The sequence below is a fragment of the Rousettus aegyptiacus genome, unplaced genomic scaffold, assembly GCF_014176215.1.
Source record: "Rousettus aegyptiacus isolate mRouAeg1 unplaced genomic scaffold, mRouAeg1.p scaffold_m13_p_1, whole genome shotgun sequence".
Lineage (NCBI taxonomy): Eukaryota > Metazoa > Chordata > Mammalia > Chiroptera > Pteropodidae > Rousettus > Rousettus aegyptiacus.
This window is the reverse complement of record NW_023416284.1, coordinates 135613282-135632975: the sequence shown is the minus strand read 5'-3', so window position 1 is coordinate 135632975 and position 19694 is coordinate 135613282. Positions and strand designations below refer to the sequence as shown.

Genomic DNA, 19694 nt, shown 5'->3' with positions numbered 1-19694 from the left:
TTAAACATTCTTCAAAATGCTTTCATTAAGTTCTCTTTTTGCTTACTTAAGCTCCTTTTGCTTTATCTTATTAGAATTTTTTTCCCAGAAATAATTCAGTCACAAATTTTATTCCAAGAAAAGATTTGGTAAAGCCTCATATTCTCAAATTTCAAAAGTGTAGATCAATAAATCAATGCAAACTTGAGATTTATTTAAACTATTTGACAAATAATTATAAGCTTTAAAAAAAACCTTATCCTTTATTTAGAACCTTAGATAGAGAAATGATAGCCTTATACATTACAGATAAAGTTAGAAGTCAAAAAATAGCTTTAATAACAAAACTAAAGGTAGTGTCAGCAGAGATTATTAACACGCTTGCTTAACCTATTTTAATGAAATGGTAAATTTTGTATTTTGCCTTAAATTTAATTAATAAACAAGATAATAATATGGCCTAGAGGTATGTTATTAGAACATCTTAACTGCTTGAAACAAATTAAATATTAGGACTCTATAGGCAAATTTTGCAAATTAAGAAAATCACATGAATTGGGGCCAAACTGGAAATGACTTTGCCATCAAATTATAGTTACTATAAAGAGAGTATCCCTTATGAAATCATGCAGTATTTAGAAAGCCATAGCTAAATAACTGTAATAAGCTGTGTAAAGATTTCTGAATAATGTAGGTAAAACAAATACTGCACCAAGAATTCAATGGTTACTCTTAATTTTTAGGAAGAATAAAGGTTTTCTGCATATTTCCTATTGAGAGTCTAGGGTGCAAAACCTGGGGAATTTTGTTTCAAACATTAAAAATTATATTGTAGAGATTTCATTCACCAAAAAATCTAAACACTAATTCTACAGTTTTCTAAAACACTGGACGAAAAATATATTAGCATTTTAATTTTTACTTCAGATTGAAGATATAATCTAGTTGATGATTGACCACTTTAGGAAAGTAGACTTGGATAGCCACCTTATGAGCTATAAAAACTTTAGAATTTAAATGTGAAAATACTGTTCATAAAGACAGAATTAAGAAATTAATACTATCATGTACACATATAGACATACATACATGAAAGACATAGTTTGGTTTGGAGTTATTTTACATTAGAGACCATATGTAGAAGACATTTGAGGCTGGAGGTCATTAAGTATGGGGTGGGGGAGGATCAAGGACTTAGCTAAATATAACTCATTGTTAGTGTGTGCTTTGTACTAAATTCAAGATTAACGTATTTTTTTCTCTCAACATTCATGAATTCCAAGATATAAGATGAGCTCTTAATTTTCTTCGTTATTTCATATAACACTTTTGGAAATAGTCTTATTAGGTAGTGTAATAAAGGAATTGGATGGGGTCATGTGTTTTGGCAAATAATTAACAGAACTATTTTTAGAGTTTTGGTTAATCCTAATTGAGAGTCTAGACTAGAAATCTGGAAGTATATCAGATGTCCTGACTATGCAGCTTGAATTTCCCTCTAGGTAAGACTTTCGATTTCCAGAATGGGCATGGATTATGAATACAGAGCCACTCTGGTTTTCTGGGTCCAGGCCAGACAAGGGTGCATTACAATTCAACAGTAAAAGCAGGTGTCAAGAAGGGCTGGTCAGACTCAAATGTCTTATGGTACTAAACCCAGAATGCATTAGAGTAAAAAAGCTCTGGCCTCGGAGCAGCATTTTTCAAGGACTGTTACTTGGACCACTATTTTTATGGGATGTAAATAAACATTACAGAAAAACAGAGTTTATAAGGCAGAATATATTTGAGAAATTCTGGGTTAAATAAAAGTAAACTTAATTCTTTATTGAAAGACATCTCAGGTACCTAAACTAATGAAAGTGCATTAGTGCATTATGATGCTCTAAAAAAAAAAAAAAGGAATATTTTGTGAAGCATTTTTCAAATGTTTTGACCACTGACCTAATTTTTATTCAATGAATATCACAAAGAATGAGAATTTGGTACTAGCCTAATTTGGAACAAAGATTTAAGGGACCCATTTGATGCAGTGTTCAGATGCAAGGTGACCATTTGTAATCACAGTCATTCACTAAAATAAACAACATATGTCAACGAATTTAATGAATGGCCAAATGGTCATGCAAATGTTTTCTTGTGCTTCTAAGCTCATAAACTCTAAAAATAGTATTTGTATTGAAGTAATTATGGTTTATATAATTAAAATCCTGAGTTTTAGGTCTGGCAATAGCCTTTGTGCTCAATATTTACTATTACGGCAGTATCTCACAATCCCAGAGGTTTGCCAAACTTTCAGGAATAATCTATTCGCTCTTTTTCACTAACTTGTGTATTGTAGGGATTTGTGTTCCTGCTGGTTTCTGGGAATTGAACTTATTATTCTGCTGATTTATGGCAACACATCCATTGTTAAAGGTATTTTAAAAAGTTTAAAAAGTCCTCTTTAGGTGTAAGATGGAGGTGGGGGAGACAAGGAAGGTAGAACCAAATTAAGAGTTTTTAGTTTTTCCCAAACTTCCTCCTTTAAGGAGGGTTGTCGGGCTGCTTCTGTATAATAAATTCTAAGTTACCACTATTACCAGCTTACTGTAGATATTGTAATTTCCAAGGCAGAGTCTGCTCTATATGGAATTTTTTGTTTCAGAGTTTCTGACTACTGTTAGTAAATTATCAAAAATCCAGTATTTTTCCTGTCTCTAATAAACATTTAATAAACATGTTCTCTGACTCGTCTCTGTGATGAAAACTTTATTCAACAACAGAGGAGTAAATCGAAGGATATTTTTAGGATAAGATGGTTTAATAGAGACTGGAGGAACAGAAAAAAAGATGTTTAGAAAAATGTTTGCTTTTAAAATAATAACAAAGAGTTATTTAGTGCCCGCTGTGTCAGGTACTGTTACAAGTCTTTGTGTGTATTAACTCATTTCATCTTCACAGCAACCCTATAAGTAAGGTGTTGTTACTATTCCTGTCTTCCATGGGAGAAAACTGAGGTGAAGTAAGGTGAAACGGCCTTCCCACCTTCTCAGTGATGGAGCTGGTAGTCAGTTGTGAGCAGTCGTGTCCAGAACCAACACTTCAAGCTACTACATCACAGTGCTAAAAGAAATACTATTTATTAAAACACATTGGAATTGGATATGAGGACAGATAAGATGTTAGGATGCTACTTTCCATTTTTTATCACTTTAGTTTTAGAAAGATGTGTTTTGTGGTTTTGCTCACACTGTCTATCTGCTTATAAATTTTCAATGACTTTACACCATACTGCCATATAAATCATTTCAAACCAACCAGACTAGTCTGTATTTATCAGTTTGAGTGTCAAGCTCTTCATATTTTAACTTCTTAATTTTCAATACCTTAATGTCTTATCTAACACTATGCTTCATGGACATACGAATAAAATCAGTCAGGTTTATTCAATGTATCCTGCCTCTAAGACTTTGTTCATATCCCCATTGGAAGGTCTACCCATAAATTCTCTCAGCTTATGTAACCGAATTCTATCTTTAAAAACTATTTCACAATTCACTTCTTGCATGAAAATGCTTATCACCTTATCTGCTGCCTTGATCTTTGAACCTTCTGAAATGTATATTGCATATAGGATATATTTTGTATCATAGTAGATGTGACTCCAGTGTAATTGTAAGGATACTGAGAGTCCATTGGGCAAAGAAAGTGCCTGGAGTCTGGACGGGTGTGGAACCGGTTGCAGGAGAGCAAATATGACAGAATGTTACAAGGGAAAAGAAAACAAGGGCTTAAGAAAATGGTAGAAGCCAAATTTAAGGAAATGTATATGACTTTCTACCAAATGAGGAATTTGTCCTGAAAACAATGAGGAACCAAGGAAAGATCCTAAAAGTATATAATTTGGGGGGAAAAATGGTTAAGTAACACTATAGCTGACTTCTCTTTCTCTATCACCTTTTTCTCTGCCTTCTCAGTAAAGATTTCAATGTATAGATTTCAAGCCTTCCAAAAGGTATTGCTTAGTCCAGGTAAGAAATGTTGAGGGCCTCGTTGACTAAATGAGGCAACACCAGTAGACTAAAAGAATAGTCACATAGTCAAGAGATATATTTCATAGTCAGATGAATATGAGGAAAAGGAAGAGAAAGAATCAAGGTTGACTTCTAAGTTTGACTTAGGCAATATAATTTGTAATAGTGCTATTAAGGGAATGAAAATTAAAGGGGAATTAGATCTTGAATTCTCCTCACAGCGGGCTATCCAATGCAATGGGTCTACAGAAAATTAGATGAAAGTAGGCACTTGGAAATTTGAAGCTTGTGGTTCTAGAGAGAAGTCCTTAATAGACAGACACACTTGAGACCTTGGTCTAAAGGTTAATTGTTGGATCTATAGGCCTGAATAAAAAAAATTGGGACAGTATAGAAGAGAATTGAGAATGTAAGGTGAGGCATCTTCAAATATAAGATCAAGGCAGAATGAAAAGAGTTGGATAGATTCTTGTATTTCCTCCCACGCCACAAGCCCAAATCATTAATAGATCTAATTTCAGCTCCAAGTTCATTAAAATAATACAAGATTAAGGAAACGAATGAGTGTATAACATTTCACATATGTACACTGTCATTTTTTTATTTGGTATTTATAATAGATGCATAATCTGTAAAATATATTTATTTGGTTTTTAAATTTTAATTCAGTGTGTACAGGGAATCTACATTTGCATGTAATGAAAATAAATCTTCTTGAGTAAATGATTTTGAATGCAAGTATTATAAAGAACCGGCACTATTTTTCACATTTAAATTGAATTCTTTTATTTTAAATATTCACAGTACAGGAATTCATTAGGCCTAAATAGAACATCATTATTTACACATCCAAGAAATAACTCCAGTGGTAAATCAGTGAAGCACTTACATTGAATATAGGAAATACGGTTGAAGAAAAAGAGTTCTTACACTTATAGGCTCAAATCCTTTACACATTTATTTTTGCCTTGGAATCTTAGCATAGATTACTGAAGTCACTATTAATTGTTGAACACAATTTCACAAAATTATAACTATAGGAATCATACTGTATATTTATAAGCCAAGAAAGACATTGATGGGCAGGAATCCACACTGTGATAGCATTTTTAAGGGGAAAAAAATTCAAATAAAATCTCCAGTTTAATTTGTAGAAAATACAAGTTTTCTAAATTGAATATACAGTATCCCTAAGGCATTTTGCCTTTCATGGCTTATTAAAATTTTTGCTTAGCTGCCATAATGAGTTATGTCATTTACAGTTTGACTCAATTAAGGGAACAATAAGGTAGCAAACCAAGAGCCAGATCAGTGCTTGCTGAACATCACATATATACAATGTCCTGGTCGGTGAAGCTGGCCTCCGCACTGCTAGGACTGACTACTCATCATCTGTATCAATGCCTTTAGTCTAGAATGTCGCAAGCTCAGTTGCGTGAATTTCACTTGGAATAGTAACTAGAGTCAGCTTTTCTTACCATTATACTAACTTCACTGAAGCTGTTAAAATTGAACTTTAGTAAACCGAACTTCTATAAATAAATAAGTACATAAATAAATGTATAAATAGAATCCCCACTGTTTTAAGAACATAGCAATGAAGTTATCTTCCAACAGTATAAATGTGTATATTGGTGTTTCTAATCATCAAGTACTATGTTCTAGCCTTACCATAGTACGACAAATGACATCTTATGGGGGGGGAGGGAGGGGAAGGGAGCAGTAGTCATTGGTCTACAATATTATTTGTTTGGAATTAAGCCCTTTCAAAAGCATAAGTGTATTTTCTGGAAAAGAACACAAAAAAACAAAAACAAAAATTCACTGAATAATTTGTTTGCAAAGACTATTATAAATTATCAGCATTTAGAGGCCAAGATTCATATTTTCTATACAATATTTTTTTTTAAAAAAATTACCTAAGTTACTGAAAAAAAGGTTGAGTTTTCTTTTTTTCCCCTCTCTACGAATTACATTGATTGGCTGTCCACACTGTCTGGACATTCTACATTATTGCCCAATTTAGTGTAGTGCAGACCTGGCCTTGAGTTCTCTCCCACCTTCCCACACCCCGACCTCTGGCAGTAATACTGATTTTGGCAGTGTAAAAAAAGACATACCATTTTTGATTGTAGAAAAAGCTGCCAGAATATTGTGTTCATAGTATGGAATAGATCAAGATAATTTTTTTTTTCACATCTTCATGCTTTATAACAGTAAATTGCTATACAGTAAATTGTATTCTTCACCAGCAAATGATTTTATTGGTTGTATTTTATTGTCAGCAAGAAACTCCAAGAAGAACATTGGGGTGGGGGGAGTGGAGAGGAGGATGAAATTTACCACAATATGCTGCAACATCAGAAAAAAGCAAAGCAGCATTGTTTATTGGCTCATTAGCACTAAGAATAACATTTCACTTTACTAAAGTTTAAAAAGGACTTTTGAAAGAATGGAAATCATGCACACGGATTGAGACATGCCTTTGTGTGAATTGGCAGTGTAAATTACCCCAAAGTTGCATGATTCACCAATAGCATGCATTTTTTTTCACCTAATATAACACAATCTTAATATCATCATATAATTTCTAACACATCTTATTTCAAACATGCACTGGCTACTAAAATAAGATTTTAAAGAAAAGCTGATGTTTGATATAAAATAATCATGTTTTTTCAAGTGTGGAAAAATACTCTACAAAAAAATAAGTAGAAAAGTGATTGATTTCTGGTCAATGTATGATTTTATCTATAAAAATTCAGATGACTGATTAGTGTGCTTACAACAACCCTATGGGTTTGCATCACAATAATAACATACAGAAAGTTAATAGCATTAAACAACTATTAGTACAATGCAATTAAATCCTTATCAGAAATAACATGAACCTATAAGCTGTACATTTGGCATTGACGTTTCAGGGTGCTTTTAAGAATCTGCTTAAATATGACAATATAATAGTGCAAAATCACATTACATTAATAAAACATACAATTACCACCCAAAATAGTTTATGGATTACTGACCCTGACAATTCACCTATTGGCTAGAATTGGCACATTTTGTTTCAGCGTGACAGTTTTGACCTTTCTTACTTGACCGTACATCATTTTATTCAAAGTTACACTTGAATCACATAAAGAACATATAGGCATATATCAGTCTGTATGTGTTTTCTTAAGAAAATGAGATAAGAAGAAGCATGTAAGGTCTCCACTCTTCATTTGCAAAACTCCATTGCACCTTTCATGTTTAACAACCCTTTGAAGAGCTCCTAAAGAAATTGCCTCATAATTTCTTTCCCTCTTTTCGTATGGATCCCAGAGCAGTGACATGGCCCCATGGAAAAGAGAAGAAAGAAAGAAAGGAAATTCTAGAAAAATATATGGCAGCCACGCCCTGTGCCAGCCTAATTAAACCAGTATGCCTAATCAACAAATCAAGATTTATTAAGAGCTTCTCAGGTGATTCTAATGTAAAGTCCCCCACAGTCCATTGACAGATAAGAAAGAAATCTGTGGCTCAGAATAGCTAGTGAATTATACAGCAGATCGTACAAATTAGAATAAGTGTTCTGATCCTTAGTTTACTAATCATTTCTTGTTTCTTGCCACTACTTTTCTGCAGCTTTGTGAATTTGAATCTACCTTCAGACTTTTTAGTTCTTTGCTTTTCCCTTAAAAATCTCTATGATACACATGTGATGTTTTAGATTCAGAATAAACCACATTATTCCAATGAAGATGATTAATCTCAATATTAATATTAATATTAATCTCAAATAATTTTGGCTAGTTGTATTTCCTTCAGCAAACATTACTTCTTACCTTTGTCTTATGCATGATTTATGAAAATGTTATTTTTATATTGTAACAATTATTCTAGCAAACTCAACCTTTAAAAAAGAAAACGGGAAAAGAAAAGAAAAAAAATATGTGAATAAAAATATTGTTTTTGAAGGCTGCCATCATGCTGATAGCTCTAGAGAGTTAAATTTTTATTTTAGAGTAAAAAAAAAAGCTGTCATTATTTTCACTAATTTTTTTTTTTTCTATTTCCATTTCCAGTGCCACATAGCTTGTCAATCTGCAGGGCAAGAGTTCTCATTGATTTGAATGTAGAGCATCTACAAGCCGAAAGTTTTTCTTTTTCCTTTGTAAGTAAACTCTTTGTCTCAAGTATGATAGTCTTTGCCCTTTGATTCGTTATTTTAAACCAATATACAAAACATTAGAGATAGGCCATCTACGTTCTAAAAAGCAGACTGCATCCATTTACATAGACAACCAGATTTTTTCAGTTTGTTCAAGGGCTCTTGAAAATTGGTATGCGTAAAGCCTGAGCTCATTACGGTCCCCAGGGTCACTTATTCTGCCCTAGATGACAGTGAGCTCTCTTCTGGCTGTCTGGCTATGGACAAGGATGGCATCTTCAGGGCTGTCTCATCTAAGGGAATGAAAGTGGCTAATGAGGCCAACTCAAAATCTGGGGATATACTCTGATTGCTGGCATATACTTCTTGCATTATGTGTAGTACTGGGTTGGTAATTTAGTCTGGGTACCATTTCTGCCAAGCCTGCTTTTCTATCTCCTGCAGCCTTATTAATCAAAATGTAATGAGCCGTGTGTATGAAGAGTCACCATAGTTAACATACCTCTCTGTAGAAGTCATTCTTAAAATTTCTCAGAATAAACATTTGTTTTTCAGAATGAAATTCCAGCAGCCTCTAGTTTAGCATACTTTACATGTATATAACTAATTCAATAATTTGATTGTAAGATAACTCAGAAAAATAATTTAATTTTTGAAGTTTTCTAATATCGTATCTGAAATAAACATTTCTAATATTTTAAAGAGAGACAAGGGGGAAATATTTTAAAATACCATGCTAAATATCATTCAGTTTTTTACATATAAATATACGAATTTCCCTTAAGTTGTTTTATTACAGTACAATTTAAAACTTTTGCACATGAATAGTTGAGATTATTTATGTCAAGATTCTATTTATTATACAATTAGCAATTACAGTTGTCTTAATCACAGTCTGGCTATGAATTATTTTATTTCTGCACCACTAAACAAATATGTTCCTGTTTATTGAGTTTATACACTAACATTTTAAAAATAACTTTTAGCATTTTTTTTTGATTTAAGAAAAGTAGATGAAGACTTAATTCTGTTTTCTAACTTATTAACTAACTTCGTGGCTAAGTTACTGTATCAGCTGATGTAATGCATTAAGGCCTATTTCTAGGCCTCTTTCATTACAAGAAAATAATCTCTGAGAATCTTCCTGCTATTGCCTTCCTTGGTGATCTATATGAACTGATAATACATTAAATTGACTGTTAATTTACTGATTACTCATAACAGTGAGGAAAAATTAGACTGCTTGGGGTTCAATTATTTTAAGAAATGGTGTATGTCTTTAGTAATGCAAATAAATGCCTATGCACTACCATTGCCAACTCCCACACCCCTTCCATTACTTAGTAATTATAGAAGACATAAATGGATGCTTCCACACTATATTTACTTGTTTCTCTTCTGAAGATTATTCCTTTAAATTGGCTACTTTAAATTTGCAATGATTCTTATAAGCTGTCTGTTTAATATTTTCAGAGTTTTAGAGTTGAAATTGGGTAAATAGTTTTAGATTCTTTATAATTTTTATTATAATAAACGGTACTAATTAAACACATTATCTAGTCACTTAAATGTCTATAAATTGCATTTGTCCTCATGAAATACACATTAGGAAAATGCTACCTCCACTTTACAGATGAAGAATCTGAGGCTAAGATAAGTCAAATGACTTGCACACAGTGAAAGGCTGAGCTGGGATTCCATTTTAAATATGTGGTCATCAAAAATCCATATGTTACATATTTTTGCTATATTCCAATTGCAAAGTACTTTCCACCTAGCAATCAAGGACTTTGGGACATGGGAAAGAGGTCTCTTAAAACACACAGTGGATAAGCAGATCACAAAAGCATAAAATATGGCTGTTAAAGGATCCTAGTAATTGTATAGTCCAGTCTTTACACAACATAATGAAAACATGAAATGAGAACTTAAACAGAGAACAAAGGATATTTTTTCAAGGTATCTAACATTTTCTTTTCCTAATAATTCCTGAAGGCTAAGAACTGCTCATTTCTTTTGTGTAGACTTGCGGTTCCCAGAGGTGGACCTACGTTGGTATCACCTGTGGAGTCTTAATAACTGTTCACCTCTGGGTCCTATCACAAACCATTTGGAACAAATCTCTGGTGATGGGGCTTGGACATCCACAATTTCAAATCCTCTCCAGGTGACTCAGTTGCATGCCCAGACTTGAGATATAACTGCTATATATACACACCACTCACAACTTAAAAAAAGATCTGGAGGCTATAAATAACCTGATCCACATCAAGAGATTAGTCAGCACTATGCTTATGCACAAAATTCTTAGGCAGAGAGAATATCTTGGCTTTTGAAGTAAAGGTACACTTTAGTGACAGATTTAAGAAGATTCCAGGTGAACTAAATAAAGGCTGTAACTCGCATCAGTTGAACAATGGAATACTTCTCATTTAACAGATGGCTAAGATGCAGACCTCAAACCTGAAAGCACAGCAGCACTATCTGGAAAGATTTTTAAAATATAGATTAAAGCTTTGACCTCAGACCCAGAGAATCAGAAGCTATGTACTAGTAATCCTCCTTCAAATGATTCTTATGTAGCTTATTCAGGAAGTCCTAAAGATATATGCATGTTTGAGAGCTTCTGGCTTATGATCGTTCATAAATGATAGCATGAAACAGAAAAAACTTAGGAAATTCATCCAAAAAATACATATTTTTTCTGGACTTATTTGAAGAAATTCCAATTGCATGAACAAGGTCCAGAAATCAGTATTTTTTATAAATACTTTGGCAATTCTAGTCCAGAAGACCCAGGAACCAGGTTTTTTAGTAACGCTGATAAAAGGGAGCTTATGTCGGAGAGTTTCTTTTAAAATTCTTTTAAAGAATATTTCCTAACTAAATCAAATGAATACATATATATTAATCATGAGTTTAAAAATAACTAAATTGTTTAGATATGGTCAATCTGGCTTACTTAAATGATGCTCCTTATTTTATTGTCATCTGGGGATTGACTGTGTGCCTTCATTGCCTCCCCGAAATTTTTGTATCAATCAAAATTTTTAGATTATTGTAATAGAAATGTGGATGGTATAGGAAAATCTAAAATATGTAAAAATAATGTCCAATATATGGTTGGCTTTCTGCAGACATTAGTCTCAGTGAGTAGTGGGCTCGTGAATTGCAAAGGACTTAGGTAGGAAACTAAGAGGAAGGAGTTAAAGGAGGAAGGTTAGTTAATTGAGCACTTTGCTATATTCCAAGCAGTGGGTGAGGCTCTTTCCACTGATTAGTTTAAATAATCTGTTTTATATTTTAAATGTCTATTCAGAGAAATAAGAGGAAAATCTGTTTGGAGTATTTACCTCAAAAATTTATTTTAAGATGGTCATTGAAGTTTCATGTGCAAATACATGCATATATCAATTTAGATTTTAGATGAGAAAGGTAGTGCTAGAAGGAACCTTATAAACAACAAAGTGCAGAAAGGTTCAGTGGCTTTTTCAGAATTACAGTTTGTTGAACTAATAACCCAGCTTGCATTATTCATATATCTAGTCTACCAGGCTATCTGCTGTTAGCTGCTCTATATAATGCTTATGAATATGGATGTATTCAATATGAATTACTGAGAGAAGGAGAACACTTTGGATAGTAGTAGAGCTTACCCATTTGCAAAACGCTACAAAATCTCTAGATGAGAGACACCCAGAAAAAAAAAAAAAAAAAAAAAAAACCTTAATTGACTCAATGTTTGTAACAAAAAGGAGTGCAGTTAGGAAGAAACAATTTTTCTTTCCATGCATATATTGGCAATAAATATGTGCCCTTTGCAGTGATTGTACTTTATGTTCTCCTTAAATAATAATTGTATTTCCTATTAGAAACTGTTGATATGTTAGTATTTGAATAGAATGTGAACATATTCCAAATTCTTTATAATCTTTCTTGAACTGTTACTTCTTTTGGGGTCTTAGAATATAATACAACTGAAAGCACCTAAAATGCCTTCCTTTGCACCCAGGAAGCAAAATGACCAAGGAAAAACTATAAAATATCATCTCTAACTGGTAACAATAAGCTGAAACTGCTATCACACTTAAAAAAATATTTTGAATAAATGCAATTTGTTTATTCATTCAACAAATATTTGTTGTGATCCTCCTCTGTATTAGGCATCATGCATATCTTTTCAATCCTGCAGTTTTTTTATATTTAACAGCTTGATTACAATTAATTTATAAAAAAGTTTCCCTAAATGAGATCAGAGTTCAAGAGAACCCAAAGATATATTTAAACATAAAGTCATAATATAAAGACCTAAATATTATTTTGGTAATATTAGTTCATGCAAAGACATTATCTAGGTGATTACTTCAAGGCTCATGAAATCTAGTTTAAAAACAGACAAGCAAAAAGATTTCAATAGTATAGTTTCTTAATCTTTCCATATTTAACCTCCACTTGGAGGCAAGAATTTAAAGGCTCAGCAAATAATTTCTAAATATTCTTTCACCTCAAATGCTCTAAGCTTTTTAAGTCCTCAGGACAGAAAACATTTCTGCACATTCTAGGATTATCAGGACTTAGGCAGTAAATGTAAAACTTTAGAGCTGATATTGGTTTTCCACTAAGATAATTTTTTTTCTAGTTCCTACTTCATATTGTCAAATTTATGGCTGTCATAAAATGACTGTCATGTCTTATACTATAATATAAATGTAATACTGCTGGATATGGAGAATTCGGTATATATTCTTACTAATAAGGCCTGTAATAATTAACATTTATGTATTCTTACTAGTAAGGCCTACAATAATTAATGTTTAAATAATCATAACATTGAAGGTAATAGAGTTTTGATATTTTGAAATAACTTTTTAAATGGTTTATTCTTTCTTTATAACCACAATTTATCCCCTGGAATAATTATTTGTTTGTATAACCAGCAGTGAAAAAATTTTGTCAAATCAATATTATTTACCAGGAGATATCCTTAAAAAGAATTGTGAGCCATAGGACTTATTAAAAGAATGACTTAGAACCATACACCATCTTGAGGACTGCATTTCACTTAAAATATAGTGAAAGCCCATTTCCCTTGCTAAAGTTCAACACCTAAAATATTTACAGAAAGAATGCTAACAAGTACAATATTTAATTTACTATATACTTTTTCAAAAGTCAAAGTGCTTCCATATAATTTATCATTCTATACACCCTAAGATACCAATAAGACATTTGCATTTTTAGGAACTGAGACATACTTCCATGATAAAATGAAAATGTTATGAAAAAGAACACAGGATCAAGAAATATAGGTCCTTAAATTCTAATCGTGTCTATGTCACTAGCTATGGTGTGTGTGTGTGTGTGTGTGTGTGTGTGTGTGTGTGTGTCTTGAATAAATATTATCTCTGGATCTAGTTGACCCATAAGTAGAACGAAGGGATTGGTTTGTAAACATTGCTATAAGCCCTTTAACTTACAGATCAATGGATCCAGAACTGAAGACTTCAGTTGACTCATTTATTTTGGCACTTCAAATTCTGAACTTATTCTGGGACCTGATGATAGGTTTTCAATACATAGATGTGTCAGTTGGTCACTTAGTGTTATCGCCTTGGCTTGGATCATATTATCAACCTCTTAGTCACAGCCTAAGAGAAAGCCCAAATTCATAGTGGACAATAGAAGCAATACCCGTAGGTTTCTCAGTTTTTTGAAATCATGAGAATCCACCACAGCAAAGGTGGGTTGTTACGACATTGAATGTTTTTCTGCTTTTGAAGAAAGCAGGTACTTTCTAAACTTGTTAGCAACTTTAGGTCCCTATACTTTTTATAGGCCCGAAAGATGAAGTAAATGTTAATGTATGAATATGACTGTTTTAATACTACAAAATAAATGTGAGTGGAGATCTTTCCTTATCCAGGAGAGCATCCATGTAGACATATTATTTCTTGAGTCAGTGTGGTTAGAAGAGATGATATGGAGGGAAGCTACGTTGGGTCAAATGAGTTAACAAAACTTGCAGTTTAGAAACATTTGGGAAAATTTGCTATCTTATTTTCATCACATTAGCAGTGATTCACATAAACTCCATTGAGAATAGTATGTGCATTAACAGACTTAAAGGAAGTTTTTCTGTGCCTCTCCACTTAATTGCATGCTCCTTCAACACAGCGATAGTACCTTGTTCATCTGTATCTCTGGTTAGGACATTGCCTGACACAGTGTTCCTGTTCAATCAAGGTTATAGAAATGATCATGAGGGTCAAACAATCTTTCATCCAATGCAGGAAATTTCCTCTTCTCAAATCCTTCTAGTGCTTCAGAGAGCTTGTTTCCTCACATGGCAACCTGGATTGTTGGACAATCCAGCTACTTTTACTGAAATAATATTTGCCTCTCTCTTCTCTTTTATTTTATGTAGAAGATTGTGGATTTAAGGTGTGCTAATGTTAGCATGTAATAGGACTATTAGAATAAATCACAAATAGACCCCGATGGATCTCATCAGAACATTCTAAATTTTTGATGGGTATTTTGCCTGAATAGAAGAAAGTCTTTAAAGATTCTTTTGTGGGAATCCTTAGCATCCCATCTTTACTCAGTTACTGTTTTCTGTTTATACCAAGCCTTAACCTCATGGAGGAGAAATGCGATACAGCAACTTCAAGTTCAAGGATGAATTCTCCAAAAACTTAGTATATCAACAAGCTAATTTTGGTTCTGTAAATCCCTGAGGGCCATGGTCATTTGTGCTATATTACAAATAATTACTAAGTGGAATATAAAACATAATCTCCAGTGAGTACCTTTAGGTTAGAACTGTCACTTCAATAAAACAAACAAATTTTTTTCTGTGACCTTCAATGCCATTTATTCAACAAATATGCATTGAGATCTTATAAATCCTCACTTTATTATGTTTCACATTTTATATTTACTATCTTGACAATAATTTTATTTAGGTTCTTTTAAGCGATAGGACAAACCTTTTCAAATGTTATGTCTATTTAACCATATGGTAAAATAAAACTTTTAAATATTGGGGTTAGAGAAAAAATATTTTAAGTTGATGTTATGAAAAACTGCACACCAACGTGCCATTTATAAACATGATTTATAGCTATACATATCCTTTTCTTTTATGAAGAAATTACTTGCTTTATTATAATGTGTTATAAAGATCAAGAAGAGAATGGTCTTAGATTTTTTTAAATGTTATTAAGAATTTTTTCCCCAGGTACTAAAAATCTTAACAAAATAGATATTTAAAACTACCTGAATAATTTAACTTAAGATCATGAGAATAAGTGGCTGCATTTTCAGCTTAATGAAAATAAATGAGAAGTCTGAATCTGCCTGAATAGAACAGTTCTGCTTCGTTATCTTTCTTATTCACTACAGAATAAGTCTGCCTTCACAAACATGGTAAATAGGCAAAAAATAGATCAAGTAGAGACAATTACACACTTTGTTCAAATTTGAAGTCAAAGAGGTTAAAATTCAATCACAAATGCTTTTCTTACATTATGCAAACTTGGAACTACATATTATAATATTTAGTGAAAATATAACATATTTTAAGGTATGCAACTACATTTCCCAAATAGATTAAACGATGATCAGTGTAAAAACAACAATTGGATTACAAACTTACATTATGAACTACAAAAAATGTGAAAAATCAACATTTACAAGTGATAGCAAAGAATAAATTATTTTTCAGTGTACATAATTAGGTATATACAGAGTAATTTTTAACCAAGTGGAATGGTTGCTAATTCTGAGCTCTTAAAAATCTCCATCAAAATATATGTTACCCAAGAGAGTGATAAAAATAAACTGTGACACAAAAGCAGAATTTCGTCTCTTATCTTCCTCAAAACTTAGGTGATATCACATCAAAATACTTTGCCAAGTGTACAAGCAATGGAAAGCTCTAATTCCAAAACCATTTCTCTAAATTGCCAACGGATTTGTATTCTTGATGCCTTTTCACATGATCACAAGCCAAGCATGCGTGTGATTCCCAAAATCGTGGAAGATTTACTGTGAAATCTTTCCTCCAGTTAAAGTAACTAAGGTATAACTTATTGTTTTTGTCGACTTCCTTCAGATACTTTGCTAGCTCACTGGGAGAGTTATAATCTTCCACATGAATAAATGAATCTGCTGGAATATAATTTTCATAGTTTTCTCTAGATGGCCCCAGAACAATAGGTACAGAGCCAGCCAGAAAAGCATTGTAGAGCTTTTCTGTGATGTAATCTTTGTGGATTGAGTTTTCGAAGGAAAGATAGAATTTGCAAGTAGATATGGTAGGAATTAAATTTTTATCATTCACATATTCTCCAAATGCTTGCCCATAAGTATGGATTTCAATACTTTTGCTTAACTCATTGTAATACTTGACCCTGGCATGCTCAGGGTTCCAGTTACTTACAACCCAGCAAACCAACTTCTCTTTGCTTGGCACTTCAAACACGAACGGATTTGTGCTCACCGTCAAGAAGCCATAAGGCACTTGGATATCTGAATCGCGGCGATAAGTCAGAGTCAGGTTGAAGAGATGCTCAATACCACTCTTTTGGGGCGTGTGAGTTGGCGATTCCAAATTCATCCAAATCCATTTCTGGAACGGTGGCCTGGCCTGCTGAGGTAAATTAGTCAGATCCCAACTGATGTCTCGGTGATGGATCAGAACTGCATGAGATTTGTTGTACAGGGAACGGTCCGTTGTGAGATGACATCCTTGGATGTTGAACATTGCTTGGCAGGAGGTAAGGTCAAAGGTTTGCCCAAATGGCCACACCCAAATCAGAATGGTAGTTTCATTAAAGTAATCAGTTTTGGTGGTGAAGAAATTTTTCATTTTCAGCACTGAGCTGGTTGACTCCATGGGACTGAAGACCCAGCTATTGGTGGGCTTGATGTAGATGAGAAGGCATGCCATGAAGCAGCCTAGGATAACGCAGACGATTAAAAATGGGCGGAGAATTCCTTTGGATGCTGATGTCATAGTTTTTTCTGTGAAACAGAAAGAGAAAGATAGAGGGGTAGATAGAGTTAGGGATGAAAAATTAATTATAAATATAATTTGAGATCAACAAGTGGTACATGCTAAAGTACACTTAATCGTGAAATCAACTTAATTTTCCTCTTCAGTGTTATCAAACCATTGAGAACAACAGCTTTCATTTTAGCCAAGAAATCTGCTTTTAAAAGGAAGTTTACCCTAAATGATACAAATAATGAGTCAAAATTTGTTATGTATGTACCAACATATCTTCAAGCCGAGTTACAGCTTTTTGCTAATGCTGTCCTTACCTGTTATATTTTTATTTGCTTTTGGAAAACTGCACAACAAAAACTGTCATCACCAAAGCTATGACTAAAAGTTTCAGTATTTTGAAATCACCTGAGAATTGCAAACATTTTCCAGTTGATATAATCACTTATTTACCAATGCACTTTTTGAGATTGTAATATAAATCTGAAGTTCAGATGGAAGTTAATAAAGAACCAAACTTTTTAAAAGAAAAAGTTACATTTTTGTTTATTGTTTTTTCATTGTTTTATTTTTTCTTATAATTATCTCTGTTTACATCTAACAATCTGTTAGTCCATCCAATATCTACTGGGATGTGGTAATCGAATGCTCTATTGGCAAAAAAACTGGTACAAAACTAAAAACTAAGTAGTAAGGAATTAAGGTATGGATAGAAATCACTAAAATTGAAAGCAGAAATATGAGATAATTACTATCACATGTAACTATCCGAGGTGATGAATATTTAACTAAGCTTATTGTAGTAATCATTTCACAATATATACACATGTCAAATTATTACATTGTACACCTTAAACTAATACGATGTTGTACATCAATTATAACAATAAAATTGGAAAAAATACTAAGAAAAACTTCAGATAAGAATAATCAAGAAAACAAATTCAAATTAAATATTAAAAAAGTAAATACAGATCAATTTGACATAGAAAAAACTAAAAAATGACTATTTTGAGTAATTTTATGGTAATAAATTTGAAAACCTGATGAAACGAATCATTGTATTTCTGCACAAATAGAAAAATGCCAATTTTAATCAGAAACTATGATTGGAAAAATAACAGTTAAAGAAATGGAATTTATAAACGGTAACTAAAAACCAACGCTAGACTTAGATAGTTTTGCAACAATTCAATGAATACAGAATACTACTGTCACTTAAAAAATTTTTATAGAACTAAGAAAAATATGTAAAGGAGTTTAACTTATTGTATAAAGCCAATAACTATCTTGTTACCAAAAGAAGATATGGAAATTAAAGAAATTCTATTTTACTTATGAACACAGATGCAAAAATATAAAAATTTAGCAATAAAAAGTATTGAAAATATATTATGATGCAATTCAAGAGGAGGTTTATGGAAGTTTAGTTACACTGATCCTACTTTATACATTTAACTAGTCAGATAGTCTCTCATTTTTTTCTAGACCCTGGAATCTACAGACTGAGAAAACTTAGATGGATCTTCTTTTTCATGGAGTAATATTAACCTTTAGTATACATAATTTGATGAAGTACTGCAGTGTTGGTTTTCTTTTTATCGGATCAATGTTTAATAGATTTCAGAAATGCTCTCATTTGAAGTTTCCTTAACTCCTTTTTGAATTAAAATGCAATGGCAAAAAAACTATCTTTATAAATGATATCAATTCAATATAATCAGGTTACAACTTTAATGGCCACCATTTAGCAAATGCTCGCTCTCAGCTAGGCTTTGTGCCAAGCACTTTGCATACATCATTTCCTTTAATTCTCATAGAATCTTTATTGAGGAAATCTTTTATCATCTCTTCTTCACAAATGAGGAAACTGAGGGCCAGAAATATGAGTAACTGGCTTAACCATTGAATTATGCTCTCCCCTTCTACAATCTTCTCAACAAATAAAATAAACATCAGCAATCCACTGAGGTGCATTTGGCACCTCCAGTTTTATTGTCTTGATTTTACTGGTTTGCACCCTTCTTTCTATAATAAAGGACTGTTTCCTCATGAGTTAAATTTAAATAAATTTTTCTTAACAAGAAAAATACCTGACACTTATATGATGCTTATTAGTGCCAAACTTTAATCCGAGCACTTACATTAACATATTTACATTAACTAACACACACACACACACACACACACACACACACACACACACCACATACATTACCGCATTATATTCTCATTTTATCGATAAGAAATCTGGGTTCCAAAATAGTTAAGAAATTTGACCAAGATTGCATTGTTAGAAAATGGCAGAACACACTTTCAAACCAAGACCACCTGGCTCCAGAGTCTGGGCACTTGACAACTACATTTTATGTTCATTGATTCCTCAGATTACAACCAGAGACTGCAATTATCTTGGAGAGAGCTGAATGTAGGCTCCATGCAGGCTGTGTTTCTTCACTGCTATATCCTCATCACCAGAATAAAGTAACTGCTTAATAAATACTGTATATGTTGCATGAATGAGTGGATGGAT

The 19694-nt window shown here is 32.6% G+C and overlaps 1 protein-coding gene across 5 annotated transcripts in view; it reads right to left on the bottom strand.

Annotated features, from left to right (window-relative positions):
- Window positions 1-8936: 8936 nt before the first annotated feature.
- The window catches only part of FUT9 (fucosyltransferase 9), a 167920-nt gene continuing 157162 nt past the window's right edge, over window positions 8937-19694 (bottom strand). For all 5 annotated transcript variants that reach the window (XM_016135599.2, XM_016135598.2, XM_016135602.2 and 2 more), the window contains one exon: window positions 8937-17178. In XM_016135599.2, coding sequence (XP_015991085.2) covers window positions 16091-17170 — 1080 coding nt within the window. In that variant the 5' untranslated portion in view covers window positions 17171-17178 and the 3' untranslated portion in view covers window positions 8937-16090. The remainder of the gene's footprint in view (window positions 17179-19694) is intronic.